Genomic DNA, 17761 nt, shown 5'->3' with positions numbered 1-17761 from the left:
CATACTCACAACTATAAACCTACATTTGCCATACTCCGTATATATATTTACAATAATGTATTTTACTGTTTGTATGGTAAATGGGAACATGGGCCCTTTCCCAAGCTCCAATTCCCCTTCCCACCCTGTGGGAATATACAGAAGGCCTGTAAGTGGACGGTGAGACCTTCAGAGCCTGGCCAGCAATTCGGACTAAGAAAGGCCAAAGAGGAACTGCTTCCAGACGTGAGCCCGGATTGCGAACAGCTAGTGTTTTGATTTCACACAGCTTGCCCTCGGGCATGACCCCCTCCCCTGCGTGCCCCATTCTGCTTTGCTTTCTGCGCTCTAGGATAAAACCGTGTGCTGAGGAAGTCTGGGTGGTGGTTAGACAACAGCATCAGCTGGCTGCCCCCAGGGTGGCCTATCAGCAGGCCAGATGGGACCTGATGGAAAACATCACAGATGGAAGCCAGTGCACATGTCAAGTCCTAATCAACTCATGTCTTTCACAGCTAGTCCTCAGGGTTATTTCTTTGGAGTCCACAAACACCCTAAGGTTTTCTCAGACCTCAGCACTTTACATAACACTGTTTATCATATGACTTTCCCCGTGAGAATGTAAACTCCATGAGGACAAGGATTTTCTTATAATTACTATAGTCGTAGTACCTAGGACTGTGCCTGACACACAGTAGGCACTCATTAAATATTTGTTCAACAAATGCCTGTTTTACAACAATGAGGAGCAACAGGCATATGATTTAACTAAGGTCTTCACTGGCAACTGAAGGTAAAACCCTCCTAGTCCCATGTAACGTACTTGGGAGAATGGAATTGGGAAGATCATTCTTGAAGAGGAGGCTCTTTCCACCTTGTGCTAGGAAAAGGCTATCTGACTGGAAGTAGTAGGGAGACAGAAACAGTGTTAACCAACTCTATTCAAATCCAATCTCGCTCCGACCCAGGAATCCCATTGTGCTGTCTTTGCCCATCTACTCACTAATCCACAGGCCAGAGCTTGCTCGGGCAACAGGAAAGCAGCAAAGTCCTTCAACAGCTGAGGCCAGTCTTGGAGAAGAATTTTCAGGCTTTTGTAGAGATCCACAGCCGTCTGCCTCTGAGTACTTGACTCAAATTCATAGATAACCTGAAGGAAGTCCTCATACCTGCCAGGGATATGTTGCAGGGCTTCTCGTACCTGTACAGGAAGACTATCAGTCATCAGTACCTTTTCTTTGCGTTGCAACAGAAAAAGGCAATACCAAGAAAGGATGAGGAGTTATTGTTAGAGAGCTCTAAGAATTGTCCTTCCTCTAACAGACCCTAAGATCCGACCATTAATGGAAGACAATGAGCAAGGTACATACAGCTCCTTTTCTGCTAAGGGGCAACTGAAAAGCCATTTTCCCCACAAAGCGAGGTAAGCTTTTTTCCTAGCCTCTATCCTTCCTGATTTCAGCTCCATACTGAAATAGATAAGTATTCCATCCCTTTATTTCAGCATGGTATCATTTGAGGGTAACTAATACAAAATTAGGATTGTTAGTAAATATTAGGAGACAAGAAAGTCATGACTAGCACTGCTAGTACTCCACTTTGCTTGGGGGGGATAAAGGAACCAGGTGGCTAGCAAAAGAATGAGACCGCCAGCCAGGACAACTTCAAGGAGCAGGTTGGTTCCTCTCTCTGAAGACCTCTCTCTGGCATGTACCAGAGGTCTATCTTCACAAGCCAAGGGCTCAGTAAGGGTCCTACTTTAGCCGACCCAGGGAAGTCACAATCTCCTACTGATGATGGTGGTGTCCAGCTTTCCCCCGTTTCTAGGCAATAGAGGGATGACGCTAAGGTACTAACAGTACACCTGCTTAAAACTGAATTCTATCTCCTTACGGTTCTCACAGATCTTTAGGTAATTCCAGGAGAGCCAAGGCAGAGGCCTAGAAGGCTCTTGTGGAGCCTGAAAAGCAAACTTCATTTTGAAAACATCTTCCTTAGAGGAGCAGCCTCACTCAGAGGGAACGGCAGTGCAGGAAGTAGCGTGTGCCTACCCTCGTCAGGTAAGCCTGAGCGAAGGCCAAGTCCTTCTGCTCTCGGAGTGGGTCCCGCTCGAGAATGTGCTCGTCGTACAGCAGCAGCAGTTTGGAGGTGTCCTTGCTGGCTCGGGCCCGACTGCCCCTCTTATTCCGAGCTCGATGACTGCTCCGGCCCTTTCCAGAAGCTTTGATGCTCTCTCCTTAGAGGACGTGAGAAAAAGAGTGTTTCTTCATCGCTGCAACCCCTCCTCTTCCCACCCCACCCCATGCGAACCCTTTTAATGGGATGAAACAAATCAGGAGAAAAGCTGCTGGGAAAACGGCATGAGAGGCATGTCTGTCTCTGACAGGTCAGGTCTATGCAGAGTCAGCAGTCTTGAGAGTGAGTATGGCCTATGTCGAGCTCTCAAGGGACTGAGTCTTGGTGAGGAATAAGCAGTGCTTTCTGAAATACACACAGTGTTAGCCTCATGCATGAAAGACGAATGAAGAACCAGGATAGCCTGGCTAGTGTGGCTCAATAGACTGAGCATCCTCCCGTGAACCAAGAGATCCTGGATTCAATTCCCAGTTAGGGCACATACTCGATCCCCAGTAGGGTGCGGGCAGGAGGCAGCCGATCAATGTGTCTCTCTCATACATGTTTCTATTTCTCTCTCCCTCTCCTTTCCTCTCTAAAAATCAATAAAAACATATTTTTTTTAAAAAGAACCAGTATAAAAATTTAGATAAACCTGATACAAATCTAACAGCTGATGGGAATAAAATTTTAAATTTCTGAGCATCTCATCTGTAAAGGTACCAAGTTAAACTTCCGTTTTGGGGAAGGGAAGTTGCAGGGGTGACCCAGAGGAGTTTTTCTGAAGTCGACACCTGGCTTACAAGCGAGCCACTCTGCACACGTCTTTAGACAGTGAGGCCAACTGAGACCTGCCCCTCATACAGGCTTGCCAAACTCACCTGCTGGGGTCCTGCTGGTCTCTTCTGGAGCAGTCTGGGGTGAGGCAAAGGTAGTGGGAGGTTTCTCAGCCAGGTCTCCTATGGCTTCATCTGTCATTCCCTCCTCTTTCTGCAGGCTTTCCATTCCTTCTGCTTCTGCTTCCTCCTCCTCCTCTTCTTCAGGCTCAGAGTTCTCTTCCTGAGAGTTCTCTTCCTCAGACTCACCCTCCTGACTCATGCGCCTTTCAGATGCGAGCCAAGTCAGTTTCTCCATTGTTTCCTGCAACCCTCACCCCCCAAAGAGTGTTCATAAGGGCTGGTAATGGCTCATCAAGTGCCAACTGCAGTTTTTCAAGAGGAACTGAGGTTAATCAATCAGAGTGTGTGTGTGCGCGCGCGTGCATATATGGCAGGGGGGACCTGTGGAGGTCACCACAGAGGTTACCACAATTATCAGAGCCTGGTTCTCTGAGTTATGGAGTCATAGGTGTAGCTGGAATTGCTGCCTGACAGCTGACTGGGGGAGGGGATGGGGGAGAGGTACCCTCTACCCTGAAGACAGTTTTCCTTTGCCACAGTCCACACTTATGATCTATTTTTTAGGCATTTAAAGTGTGCTTAGGTAATTCAACACAACATTTAAATGTGTTTAAGTCAAATATAATGAGTCAAATTTCACCCTTTCCCTCTCCTCACTGCAAACCCAAAATTTTATTTCAAAAGGCAAAAAAAAATGATTTTAGAAATATCTATAGTGCAGCAACCAAGGTAACCTACTGATATTACTGAGCCCACAAAATATTTGCGAATACTTCCCATCTCTCACCTGGAGTTCTGGGACAGAGAGCACAGATTCCTCAGAAGCTGAGGACATCTCATCTTCCTCATCTTGGGTAAGGTCATCAAAGTCCTCTTCCTCCTCTTCCTCTGGCCCATCCTTCTCTCCTCCAGTTTCTGGCCTCGCCGGGGTCCCTGCTAGCTGACCATCAAGGCTGAGTACGTCTTCAGGTTTCCCGGGGAGGCTGCTCAGCACCGTTTCAGGGTCAATGGAGGATGAAGCATTCTTTGGCGATTCTTTGCTCACATTTCCTGAGTTTGCTCCATCAGGAGGCTCTTGAGAAGCTGACGGGGTTTTAGCTAGTTGGTTCCTCTCCTCCTCCTTTTGTAAGACTGCCTGTTTCTTTGCTTCTCTTGCACCACTTGACTCCTCACTTGGGAAGCCAGTGTCCAATTCCACAGGGTACTCTTCTTTGATGTCATCATAAATGGTGTGCTTCGGGGATGCCCGGGGGACTTCCTCCCCAGGATCTTTAGGTTCCATCTTGACAATTTCCTCTACATTTTCAGGAGGAGAGCTTAGAGATTCTTGGAAGCCCTGAGGCAGTGGTTCCACAACTTGCCTCCCCTCCTCTGTTTTCACAACAGTCCAGATATAGGCACTGTTTTCTGACAAGTCTTCCTGGCACACTCCATCTGATGGTAGAGGTCCTGGGCTGTGCTCCTTTTTGGGGAAGACAGGGGCACAGAGAGGAGATAGGTCCTGGGGTTCTAATTTGGGTACCAGGCCTGGAAAGGCATTTTTCCCTTCATCCAAAGGACAACCAACATCCATATTCACTTGGGCCTTCTCTTCAGAGGTGGACTGTACAGGAAGATTCACAGAGTTGCCAGAAACAATTAAGGGTGGGATGGAGGAGGCTACAAGGGGCTGGTTCAATGGACATGGGAAGGAAGTAGGGTTAACCAAGAGTGTGGTGATGGGAAGGGTCTGAGAACTCTGGGCCACAGTCGCATTGACAGGCTGAATCATGTTGCAGCCACTGCCAAGGCTCACAACCTTCACAGTGGTGGCAGGAACAGTGAAGATAACAGGTGCAGAACTGATGAGGGGGACAGACTTCAGACAGAGAGAGGCCTTGGCCCCCTTTTTCTTTGGGCCTCTCCGTTTCACATATGGCTTTCGGAACTTAGAAGGGGCAAGTGAGGGCAGCATTATCTTGGGCACAGGAGCAGAGGAGAACACGGTCTGGGGCTCGGACAGAGGGAAGCTGGTCCTGGCCTCGGGGGGTATAGTAGGCAATACTGTTGAGGACTCAAAACTATCGCCTCCAGTGACCCTCAGCTGAGGGGCAGCTGGCACCGTCTGTAAGACGGTGGCTGGCTGGATCGTTTGAGGAATCCGGACCACCATTTTGCTTGGAGGGGCTTCTGACTGAGTTGACCTAAGCGGTATTTTCCCAGAATTGGAGGTAGGCTGGAGAGAGGGGCTGGGTCTGATAAGGAGGGGCTTCAAGGTTGATGACCGCTTCTGTCTCCAGCCCTTCCTGGAAAAACAGTTGGCAACTGGCTTCAGTTTCAGGACTACACCCTTAGGCAGTAGCAGTGGGTACCGAGTCTCACTCTCCAACTCCAAGCTGGTTTTTCCTACATCTGGGTCCGGCTTGATCTCAGTGGTGCCAGTCACATTTCCTGCCTCTCTGGCACCATCAGCTATGTGCTGCATTTCCTCCTGGATGGATGGCAGACTGGCCTATTGGGAACAAAAACACTCTGATCTAGCATATGTCAGAATTTGGTAAAAAATAAAATAGGATTTTCTAGATTTTAGGAACTTTGTCAGGACAGTCTCAAGGTAATCTTTTCAAGAAGGATTTTTCTGCACAATATAAAATTTCTACGAAGACTACATTCCTGTTGCATACTCTAGAAACTCTTCTCTGAGTTTCCTATAGGAAACTATCATTTTACCCACCTGGGGGGAGGGGAGAGGAAGGAGAGAAGGACGAATGAGGAAGATTTCTTAAATCCTGGTTCTACAACTAAAGCATTAGAGGTGTAAAGTGGAACTGATGTTTCTGCCAGGTTTTAGCGACCTGCTGCCCCTGGTCCTGGAGGAGGAGGGCTTACCTTCAGCCAGAATGGGAGCCGGTGTTCTTCCCTCTCTACAGGTGGCTTCCACTGATGTGGCTGGATCTCTTCGCAGCACTTCCCGAAGACGGGCAGCTGTTTGGTCTTCTTGTAAAACTGAGCATGAAGAAATGAAGCATGAGTTGTATTTCTTTCAGAAACATTGCCCTCTGTCAGGGTGAGGAGTGGGGTGGGCAGTGATTTGACTGACACAAACACACACATACACACAGGTACACATCCATATATACATCTATATAAACAGCATGTGCTGAATACTTCTGCATTTAAAATTAAACTAATCTCTAATTAATAAAGATTTTATAATTATTCAATGTCTTTTAACTGATCATCTCTATTCAGCTCACCAGGAAGGGGAAAGTTTAGGTCACTGAGAAAAGGAAGCAGATGGTCAGAGAAATCTTATTTAAAATTTGCTCCTACACAACATCTGCCTTAACCCTCATCCTAGACATTTGGAAGCTTCTTTTTTTTTTAAAGCAAATAATGGCGAAAGAACATTCGAAGGGAAGGGAAAGAACAGAAAGACTGAGACAGTGAGGTTTTAAGCATAAATGAAGATGGAAATTGAACTTACAATGACAATAAGCACCCATTCATTTACATTTGCAGAATGCCTTCTATGTGCTGGGTCCTGGGCTACTAGCTAAGCATACAAAATAAGAGAAGCAATTCCTGCTCTCAAGGAGCTTACAGATTAGTGGGAGAAACAGTCAAGTAGACCAATAATGACATTCTGTGTAAAAAAGTACAAAGATGTACTATTATACAAAAAATGACACATAACTTCAAACTTGAACAGTATTTTTCTGGAGCAGATGCAACTGGTATAGATGAATCTTAATGGAACGGAGTTTGCTACATGACGCAGGGGAGGGCAGAGTATACTTTACGTTCAAATCATGAACATGTTTAAGGAACCACAAAGAGAAAACTACTGCAGTAAACTAAGTGTAACAAAGTCCTGAACAAAGGCAGTGGGCAACTGAGTAGGAAAGAAAGTAAGCAAACTGAGGATGTGATGACTGGTAGACATGGTAGCAATCAAGCAGGAAGAACTGAGAACACTTCCCAGGTTTATGGACTGAGACATTAATGTCATACACATACACACAGACCACAGGGGGGTAAGCTGGGGAGGAGAGTTTGCTGTTATTGGTGGTGACAGTGGCACAACTGGAGGGTACAGAGGGAGAGACAGAAGTTCTATTTGAGGAGTCAGTGAGGAGTGAGGCAACCAAGTTAAGAATTACTTTAAGCAGTTGGCTACACTAAGTCAGAGCTCAGGAGAGAACTGGACCAAAGACACAAATTTGAAAATCATGAGACCATTAATCCAATTTACTGTGGAACACTAATATTTAAGGACAGAGCAGGAGAAGAAGAGTTCAGGAAGGAGCAGCCTGCGGTAAGAGTCCTGGTATCACAGAGCATAAGAGAATAGGGAGTTTAAGGAAGGAATGAGTGACCAGCACTACAAAGTTTAAGAGGAGAAGAAGAGAAAAGTATCTACTGGATAGCCAACTGGGAGATAATTCAAAATCTTTACGGGGATAATATCCACACATTCATAGGTTAAAGAGTTAAGGAGAAACCTACTGTTAAAACCATTTAAACCATCCACTTGTCTTTGTTCCCTTTTAAAACCCCATGAAAACAACAGAAAGGAATTTCTTACAGGTAAAAGCCTACAAGGAGAGAGAGAATGAGAAAATAACAGCAAAATTTTCAAGGCTAAAAAACAGATGGAGCCCTGGCTGGTTTGGCTCAGTGGATAGAGAGTCAGCCCCCAGACTGAAGGGTCTTGGGTTTGATTCCGGTCAAGGGCACATACCTCGGTTGCAGGCTCGATCCCTGGCCCGGGGACTATACGGGAAGCAACCAACCGATGTGTCTTGTTCACATCCATGTTTCTCTTTTTCTGTCTCTCTCCACTCTCAAATAAAAATCAATGGGAAAAATATCCTCAGGTGAGGATTAACAACAACAACAAAAGCAGATGGATGGATACTGAAACACACGAATTTCCAAACTAAGACACAGGAAAATGAAGAAAACCAAATCACATGTGGAGGAGAGTTCACAGCCAACAAAATTTATGTCAGAGTCTAGCAAAAGGATAAGACACCACCTACTTCTTGAATTGGAGGAAAAGCTACAACTCAAATTAGGTAAAGATGAAGAGGACAGATTAAATCTGTTGAAGAGGCAGTCGAACCCCCATCCCCTCTCCCATGGTGTGTAGTCAGGTGAAAGCCTCCCCTGCCCTGGCAGGAGGATTTCTGGAAACGATGATCTCTGGACCAAGCCATTGGGCATAACTGAGGGCTGGAGTACTATGCTTAACAAACACAGGGGGAAAACCAAATACAGAAATTCCAGCCTTCTTCCTCTCCTGCTTGCCCACTGTCCCTCTGCCATTCACTATTTTAAAGTATTTAATGAAACTAGACCCAAACTAAGGAATATTATGAAATTTCAAAACAGTAAAGAAGAGGAAATATCTCACATCTCTGCACCTATCTCTTCTTTTGGTTGTGAATTCTTTCACAGCCTGAGTCACCAGCCAAAGCCCTAACAAGTCCCCAGGTAGAGCCTGCAGGAAACACTTACTTTGAAGATATTGTCAGGAGCTCTGTTCATGCTCCGGTTCTTGATTCTCACTGTCAGCTGGTGGGCAGTTTTGCAAGTTAGAAGGTACTTGCTGATTAGAGGCTTAGGAAACTCAGTCCCTTCAAAGTGCTTTAGTCCTAAAACTAACAAACTGAGAAAGGAACAATGTCACAAAATCTCACTTTACAATCCATTCTCCTAAAAAGGCTCCCCAGACTAACTCCACATTTTACAATCCACTTTTTCTCCATCTAATTCTTGTATAAGTTCGTGGCTACTCAACAAAAAATTTCAGATATTTACTGAGTGCTAATAAGTACAATGAGTAAGAGACTCAATCAGAAGTTCACAACCGGGTGGGAAGAGGAAAACCTAAGCGTAAATCACTAATGAATGTCAGAACATGAGTTTTCATACTTTGTATTCCTTTGAACTTTGTATTCAAAGGAAGGAGGATGGCTGTAATAAAACAAATATAAAAAAACAATGGGCACCATGCTAAGTATGTGAAATCAACACCAACACTACCCCCCATCCTAACATAATTTATTATGGTTACCTGTGTACATATTTACTGATGGCACTACACATCAAGAGCCATAAAAATATTCCTAGCCTTGGGAGTCACGGTGGCCGAGTGGTTAAGGCGTTGGACTCGAAAAATATTCCTAACCTTTATCGAATAATCTCACTCTTGGGAATTTACCGAAAGGAATGAACAACAAAGATTTTCAAAAGCTCTACGTACAGCCCAGCCAACATGGCTCAGCTGGCTAAGTGTTTTCCTGTGCACAGAAAGGCTGCCAGTTCAGTTCAGGTCAGGGCACATACCCGGGTTGAGTTTGATCCCTGGTTGGGGCAGGTACAGAAAGCAACTGGCAACCGATTGATGTTTCTCTCTCACATAGATTCGTGTGTGTTCTCTCCCCCCCCCCCCCTTCCTCTCTCTAAGCATGTCCTCAGGTGAGCTTTAAAAAAAAAAAAGCCCTATGTGTACAAAGATCTTTGGTGAAGCCTCACTCACAACTGCAAAACAGCAGAAGGGGGAAAAGTAGCAAATAAAAGAAATATCACAGGGCCATTAAATATTGCTTTAAAGGACAATATACAGAAACAATAAAAAAGAACAATGTTGCCCTAACCGGTTTGGCTCAGTGGATAGAGCGTCGGCCTGTGGACTGAAAGAAAGGTCCCAGGTTCGCTTCCAGTCAAGGGCATGTACCTTGGTTGCGGGCACATCTCCAGTAGGAGGTGTGCAGAAGGCAGGTGATCAATGTTTCTCTTGCACTGATGTTTCTACCTCTCTATCCCTCTCCCTTCCTCTCTGTAAAAAATCAATAAAATAAAAAATAAAAAAAGACCTGATACTGGAATATTAAAAAAAAAACAAAAAAACAATGTTACAGCAAATAGAAAAACAATTTCAAAAAGGTGTTAGGTTAGCCTTGGCCAGTGTTCTCAATGGTTAGAGTGTTGAGTGTTGGCCTACACACCTAAGGGCCGTGGGTTCAATTCCTGGTCAAGGGCATGTACCTGGATTGCAGATGTGATCCCCGGCCCCCCGTTGGGGCTCATATGGGAGGCAACCAATCAATGTGTCTCTCTCACATCAATGTTTCTCTTTCTCCCCCTCCCTGCCTCCCTTCCAATCTCTAGAAATCAATGGAAAAAAATATCCTTGGATGAGGATTAACAAAACAACAACAACAAAAAGACATTAAGTTAAAAAAAGGCAGAAAGTATATGTATTTAAATGGCCAAGAATTACCAGGTATATAAGAAATGCAAGAGAAAAATCACTATCTTGGGGTGGTTAGAATAGGGGATAAAAATTTTTTTCCTTTGCTAAGTTTCCCCTAGTAGTACATATTACAAGATTGTTTTTTACAATCAATAAAAGACAAAACATAATTTAAAATGTTTGGAAAATGTGCATGTCATCCCCCAAAAAGAACAGTATTTGGCAATGCTGAAACGAGCACATATTACAGAACCTTATACGTAACAATCAACACTGCTTTTCTTTGTCTTTTGTGTCCGTATCTTATACAGGTCTTATTTCCCTAAGCTCCCTAAGAAAAAAGAACTAGACCTTCTCTTCAGGATATTCTGTGCTCGCCCCCCACAATAAGCCCTTACTTGTCCTCAGCCTTGGAGAATGAATTCTTATCCTGGGGGTTCTTTGCCTTCAGGGAACACACTGGAAGCAGCTCTGGATACATGAAAACCTTGCTTGTGGCCAGGACCCAAGCCACTTGCTTTGGTAAACAGGGAAATTTACAGGCTGTAAGAAAAAGAGAAAAAAAACCAATACATTAAATTCTAGAACAAAGAGGACTTCATAGAAGTTTCTGATTGCATTTCTCCATTTAGATAGAGCTGTCCCTACCTAACTTAATCCCTTCAAAATCCACACAACTCTCCCCACAAAAGTTTCCACAACTTTCTGAGCCTAATATACACCTCATGGGAATCCCATTCAATGTTACTAAGAGTTGATTTTCTTATTCTTTCCTATGTGGAACACTTAACACACTAAGTAACATAAATACTTAGAAAATACCTACTAACGCCTGGCACACTGTGTATGCTAAAAATATTTTTACCTCCTTCCCCCTTAAATCCTTGAAAGATAAATGACCTTCAACAATGCTTTCTTTCTTCCAGGATAAGATTTCAACTTCTTTTTTTTTTTAATATATTTTATTGATTTTTTACAGAGAGGAAGGGAGTGGGATAGAGAGTCAGAAACATCGACCAGCCTCCTCCTGCACACCTCCTATTGGGGATGTGCCCACAACCGAGGTACGTGCCCTTGACCGGAATCGAACCTGGGACCTTTCAGTCCGCAGGCAGACGTTCTATCCACTGAGCCAAACCGGTTTGGCAGATTTCAACTTCTTAAACGTCCCTCACAAATCTGGTATTCCAAATTCCAAATTTTATTTTATTTCATTCTTACTTAACTTTCATTAAGTTTCTCCCAGATTCCTCTTGAGGTTGAAAATTAAAAAGAAAAAACAACATAAGGGGAATAAGATGACACAGTCCCATTCATTTCTGTCTTGCTGTCCATCTCTCAATTCCAGGCATTTTTCTGCCTTTCCAGAGGTAAGAACTACTATAGCCATACTTCTCCTTCCATAAGTGTTTTTATATCACCAGGAAAAAAAGCACAGGACACTATATCTATTAGTCATTACTGTAGTTTGGTGTTAAATTAAGTTTTCAGTACCAACATATAGCTAATAAAGTAGTTTGAGATCAGTGTCCATGACCTAATGAACTTAAATTCAACTATATTCAATTTAACTATAAGAGTCATGGATTTAAAATCAAATCCAAACACAAACCTAAATCCAGACCAAACCACGACTAATTTGCTAAACCAGGAAATAAATCAAAAGCAAGTATTAATAGAGTATATGGTGCTGCTTCTTTCTGATGAGATACCAAATGGTGGATGACACTGGTGCTACAGGAGGGCCCGGAGGGCCCAGGGGCCCCGTAATGGGAGGCTGCAGCTGCTTCCCAGGAGGGTTTGGAAGCGGCATCTGGGGCCAAGGTCAAGGCTGAGGGGGGCCGGGGCCAGGGCCTCGGCCGTGGAGCTCTCAGAGGCAAGGCCAAGGACAAGGAGTCCTTCCAGTCACCAAGCTGGGCTGCCTGGTTAAGGACATGAAGACCAAGTCCCTGGATGAGATCTAGCTCTTCTCCCTGCCCATCAAGGAATCTGAGGTTATTGACTTTTTCCTGGGGGCATTCCACAAGGAGGAGGTTTTGGAGATTATGCCTGTGTGAAGGCAGACACGTGCTGGCCAGAGGACCTGGCTCGAGGTATTTGTTGCCACAATAGACACGTTGGTCTGGGTGTTAAGTACTCAAACAAAATAGCCACTGTCCCCTACCCGTCTTGACAGTTTTACGAGGACTCCAATCAATGCTGACATGTGTGTTGAAATCTTCAATGAGCTTCATGGCTCCAGTCAGGTTACAGGGTTGGAACAAGGTCTGAAACTTAGGGTTGAACTGATGGTGAAGAGCGATGGAGCTTTGAGCAAAGGTTCCCAGCTCTTCCTGGGAAAACAGGGCACAAAGGAGATTTAAATTCCAGGCCATTATCATCAATAGCCCTTAGCCTCTGTGTGAAAAACTGTCCTTCCTATTACAGGATAAAAACAGGTAAAAAAGTCATCCTAAACTCTTTCACAATCAACATTACCTCTTTAAGATTGCAAGTCAGAGCAATACTCTTAAGAAAACTGAATACACTCTCTGCCCTTTCATGAAGATCAGTGATTTATGTTCTTTCAGCAAAGATAGGAAGACATAGGAATAGCTACCCAAACATGCAGGAGAGAAGAAGAAATATAGATTATGGTGGGTGAATATCTGTGAGAAATGACTTGCCAAGGTAACTGTATACTCAATCTTTAGAGTTAGGGATATTTGGAACCTTACAAGAAATATCCTGGTAGTACTGGCCTCCGAGTTGAGATTGGGGTTGGAGGTGGAGAGAAGGTGAATTTGCGTCAAGAGCTGAACATGCTGGGGAGGGAAAGAAAACAATACAGTGACGTGTTATGATGCCATTTCCGGAACCCAGAAGATCTGGTCAAGATATTTGCAACTTTATTATACATCATTTGCTTTCTCGATAGTCTACGAGTACAACATTAGTATGAATTTTACAGATATGTTCCCCTTGAACAAAATGATAGAATCAGAGAAGCTTAACCTCAAACCAGAGAAACTGAGATTAGAAAGAAGAAAAAACTATTCTGGCCCCAAGGCTATTAAATTCAGAATGGATTACTCAGGATTCTTTGAAATCTGTAATTCTGAATATTATCAACATACTTACATGCATTCTGCCTGAGCCACGATGACTCATGAACGTAAGTTCTCAGGGCCTAGCTGAAGTGAAGATCCTGTGGTCCTATGGTTTCAAAGGGTGTCAAGACACCTATTCTGACTTTCACAGAGCTGCTAATTTTGGCTCCAGGTCAAGCCATGGGATGATCCAATAGTAACGTTACCAAGAAGAGTCTTACCTGTTGCATCTGCTGCTGGAGTCTCTTCCTCTGGGCTGGGTCTAGAATCAGAGTCTGAGGAACTTTCTCGGTCTGGGGCTTAACCCTTTCTACTTCCTGCTGCTGTCTGGCTGAAGCTTTCCTCAACTTCAGCTGCTCAAGGAGCTCCTTCATTGTACGATGCTGCTCATTTAGCAAGTTGGCCAGTGGTTCCTCAAACCTACCCCCAACAGGGAGACAACTGAATGTGAACAATTCCCTAGGTCCACAACACATCCAGTTCCCGCTAATAGTGGTCTAAGAGAATCTGCATAAATTCTATCTACTAATAGTTCCTAAATCCCACTTTAGCCAATAAGCAAAACTCCTAGTCTATCCAAATCTTTTCCCAAAGTTGTTAACATAGATTCAAATAAGATGGTTCTGAATTGTACCACATCCCCATTTTTTTACAATCAGTTCTCTAAGTAATCCTATATAATAAAAGCCTAATATGCTAAGTGTCTGACCATTCAACTAGTCACTATGACATGCACTGACCACCAGGGGACAGACGCTCCAACCAGTAGGTTAGTTTGCTGCTGGGATCCGGCCAATTGGGACTGGGCGAAAAGGGCCTGACACACCCTGGACGAATCCGTGCCCTGGGCCAGTTTCGGCCCAATCCCTGCAGGTCAGGCCGAGGGACCCCACTGGTACACAAATCTGTGCACTGGGCCTCTAGTATACAAATAAAAGGGAAGGAGCAGAGAAACATCAGGATAACAAAGCAGTCAAGGAGCAAATGGAAACTTATCATTCCAATATCATACTGATATGCACATTAATCTGGAACTTGTTCTTAACAATTATATAAAATCTCCTCAAAGTACAGCATAAATTCTCTGATTTACCCATTACTCCAATCCCTGATCTAGCTTCTCCCATTCCGCTCTTGTTTTGCTTTCGTTTCTTAAAAATTCAAAGACCTTCAGGCATGAAGCAACAAGGAATATACTAAAATACATGGCAGTTTAACTGACCTAGTGAATATGGCTCGCCACACCCTGGTAACTCCCTGAAACCCCATCCAGGTGAGACAAAGGGCTGCTAGAAAACCAGGTGTCCTCAAAAATGGCCTGCCTACAGACTCACTCGCTTACAAATACTCACTTTAAGCTGAAGCCTAGAGACAGCAGCTCAAAAGGTGCCAGAGATATATCAAGAACAAATTGAATTGTATGGCTTCATGGCAAGTGCACCATTATCCCTGTGTTGAGCCCTCCCTGCACACAGCTGGCAGATGCAGGCAGGTGCCAAATCTGAATCTACATTTACCTGATGAACACCATTAGCACCAGCAGGTGACACCGAGCCCCGCTCCACCCAACTCGCACACGGTCAGTGACACCTCCATAAAGCTCAAAGGGGAATCCTGAGATCCTTGTTACAGTTTCATTATGGTATTTATTGTAATGGAGTACGACTAGTATTTCCAGATTTTACACATTGGTTAGTATACTTCGTCGTCTTCACTAAATTTTAAGTTCCCTTAAAGACTACCTTTCAAATGGATCCCAGGCTCTCTAGTTAGGTAATGCTGTTCGGTTCAAACACAGGACTAATTAGAAGCTGTGGATCTCTAAGTTTTGCTTTATTCCACCCATGGAATAAGCCCCATCCTGACTTCTGTTTCTACTCAGAATGAGTAACAATAGTGTACAGATAGATTATGCAAACCCATCGCCAAAATAGGGAAAAAAATGAAAGCCTCTACTTTCTGGGTGGAGCAACAGAAGTGCTAACTTTATGTGAAGAGGGCAGTACATATATTTCAGACCTTAGGGCATTATTACAGGTGCTTCATGGTTTGCTCAATTAATGCCTAGGTAATTAACAAACATTCATTAACATTTACTAGATGTTAACGGCAAATGAAGTGAACAAAAGGGACATGATGGCTGTGACAATTTGGGGTAGTTTTTGTGGCTGGCCGCATAGTCCTACATACCTCTCCAGCACCACTCACCTGGAGAAGTCGCCATGGATGCCAGCTACTGTTTTCTCTCCCTTCCCAAACAGATCCAGCTTGGTCTATAGCTGCACTGCCCCATCATAAGGAGACTCAGTCACCTGACAGCTAACACCCGCCGAGGGCTGGGGAATTAACTGAAATTGCTGAAAACCTTTTCAGAAGACATTTTTTCTCGATTCTGTTTCAAAGTCTTTGACAGGCCTACCGTAGGGCTTGAGGAGTATTAAAGTTAGGTCGAGGCTCAGCCACACGTTCCTCCTCCTCTGGGCCATCATCTTCCATGCTGGGGAATCCCATCTCATCTTGGAACTGAGGAAAAGGAAACGGAGCGTTTTCCTGGGGAACAAGCATGTGAAGTCACTGCGCAGTACGAAGGGAAATCAGTCACTACAGCTTACAGGATAATGCTGGCACTCAGAGAGAGCTTGCATCAGGGTGTTTTTCTCACTTGAGGACTTCCACAGCCCTGCACATGGGATGACTCCACTACTACCCCAGGGGGAAAAATCTCTCAACTGGTCAGTCTGTACAGCTAAGGACAAAGCATGGATAACTCACAGTGATCATAACTATCTTTCACGAGACAAATTTATGAGCAAGGTAACTATGTGATTTAGAATAATCTAAAACTAGTATGCAATCTTAAAGATGCACCAAATGATGGTTGGGAAGGCCTTCCAAAGTTTGCAAGTAAAGTTTCCTAAGAATTATCTATATATGGATAACCAAAGTTCGTTAGTTACCAATATTCTCCTGCCATTATATTCTCTCCTGGGTGGGCTAAAGGGGGAACTGGCTTTGTATGAATGCCATTCTGGAGGCAGGGGCCCTCAGACCAAAAAGACAGAGCTTGCTGAAGAATCCACTTTTACCATCCCGAATTCATACTCAAGGATCATTACTCACAGTTTCAAACAGTTCTTCCATCAGTCCATTCACTTCCTTTTCTGCAAGAAAACCCAAACAGTATGTTGTGAGCACAAGTTAATTTCATAAGAGGGAATTCCAAGAAAACAATATATGTTATTTTCAGCAAGGCATTTGACAAAATCCTCATATATATCTAATATTCATTATTCAAAAACATTTACTGAATACCAACTATGCCTCAAGCCTGTTCTAGATACTTGGAATACATAAGCAAACTAAATAGTCTTATTCTTGTGAAGCCAGAGTAGTTCAGTGGTTGAGTTTCGACCTATCAACAAGGAGGTCACAGTTCAATTCCCGGTCAGGACATATGCCATGGTTGCTGGCTCAATTCCCAGTAGGGGACATGCAGGAGGTAGCCAATCAATGATTCTCTCTCATCATTGATGTATCTATCTCTCCCTCTTCCTTCCTCTCTGAAATAAAATATTCTTTAAAATATTTATATAAAAAAACAGAAATAATAAAAATTGTCCTGATGAGGTCTCAGGACCAATAGTGGGTGTTTAATACATGCAATAAAAATCAATAATTTCTGCCCTGACCGGTTTGGCTCAGTGGATGGAGCGTCGGCCTGCGGACTGAAGGGTCCCAGGTTCGGTTCCGGTCAAGGGCATGTACCTTGGTTGCGGGCAACATCCCCAGTGGAGGGTGTGCAGGAGGCAGCTGATTAATGTTTCTCTCTCTTCAATGTTTCTGACTCTCTATCCCTCTCTTTCCTCTCTGTAAAAAAAATCAGTAAAATATATTTTAAAAAATCAATAATTTCTGAAATATGTTTTTCATCACTGGCAATGAAGTAATTTTTCAAACAAATGACTCAAGTCAAGTGATGTGCTTTGCATGCCTCTAATCTTGCTCTCTTTATATTAAACCGGCATTTAATCAAAATGGTATTTTTTTTTAAATATATTTTATTGATTTTTTACAGAGAGGAAGGGAAAGAGATAGAGAGTCAGAAACATCGATGAGAGAGAAACATCGATCAGCTGCCTCCTGCACATCCCCAGTGGGGGATGTGCCCGCAACCCAGGTACATGCCCCTGACCGGAATCGAACCTGGGACCCTTCAGTCCGCAGGCCGACGCTCCATCCACTGAGCCAAACCGGTTTTGGCAAAATGGTATTTCTAAAATCCAAATAAGTTCCTATTGATTTCCTACTTAAAACTCTCTGAGGTCTCTCTCCTTTTTGATAAATCAAAACTCAAATTCAAGGTTCTCAAATTCAAGTTCTGAACACTGATTATCCTTTTCTACCACCACTCACTCACACAACTATACCAACCACTT

The 17761-nt window shown here is 43.8% G+C and overlaps 1 protein-coding gene across 9 annotated transcripts in view; it reads right to left on the bottom strand.

The window, feature by feature from the left end:
* The window catches only part of LOC132221160 (GON-4-like protein), a 49991-nt gene that overhangs the window by 7529 nt on the left and 24701 nt on the right, over positions 1-17761 (bottom strand). For 8 of the 9 annotated variants that reach the window (XM_059675141.1, XM_059675143.1, XM_059675136.1 and 5 more), the window contains 12 exons: positions 16446-16486; positions 15745-15848; positions 13547-13745; positions 12954-13040; positions 12401-12569; positions 10635-10779; positions 8496-8646; positions 5862-5978; positions 3781-5484; positions 2976-3234; positions 2031-2215; positions 983-1180 (listed from right to left, as the gene is read on the bottom strand). In XM_059675141.1, the coding sequence (XP_059531124.1) occupies positions 983-1180; positions 2031-2215; positions 2976-3234; positions 3781-5484; positions 5862-5978; positions 8496-8646; positions 10635-10779; positions 12401-12569; positions 12954-13040; positions 13547-13745; positions 15745-15848; positions 16446-16486 (3359 nt within the window). Of the gene's footprint in view, positions 1-982; positions 1181-2030; positions 2216-2975; positions 3235-3780; positions 5485-5861; positions 5979-8495; positions 8647-10634; positions 10780-12400; positions 12570-12953; positions 13041-13546; positions 13746-15744; positions 15849-15937; positions 16426-16445; positions 16487-17761 lie in introns of those variants that run through there. The other variant, XM_059675144.1, reaches the window with a different exon arrangement.

Source organism: Myotis daubentonii, chromosome 18, assembly GCF_963259705.1.
Source record: "Myotis daubentonii chromosome 18, mMyoDau2.1, whole genome shotgun sequence".
Classification (NCBI taxonomy): Eukaryota; Metazoa; Chordata; class Mammalia; order Chiroptera; family Vespertilionidae; genus Myotis; species Myotis daubentonii.
This window is presented reverse-complemented; position numbering and strand designations above follow the sequence as displayed.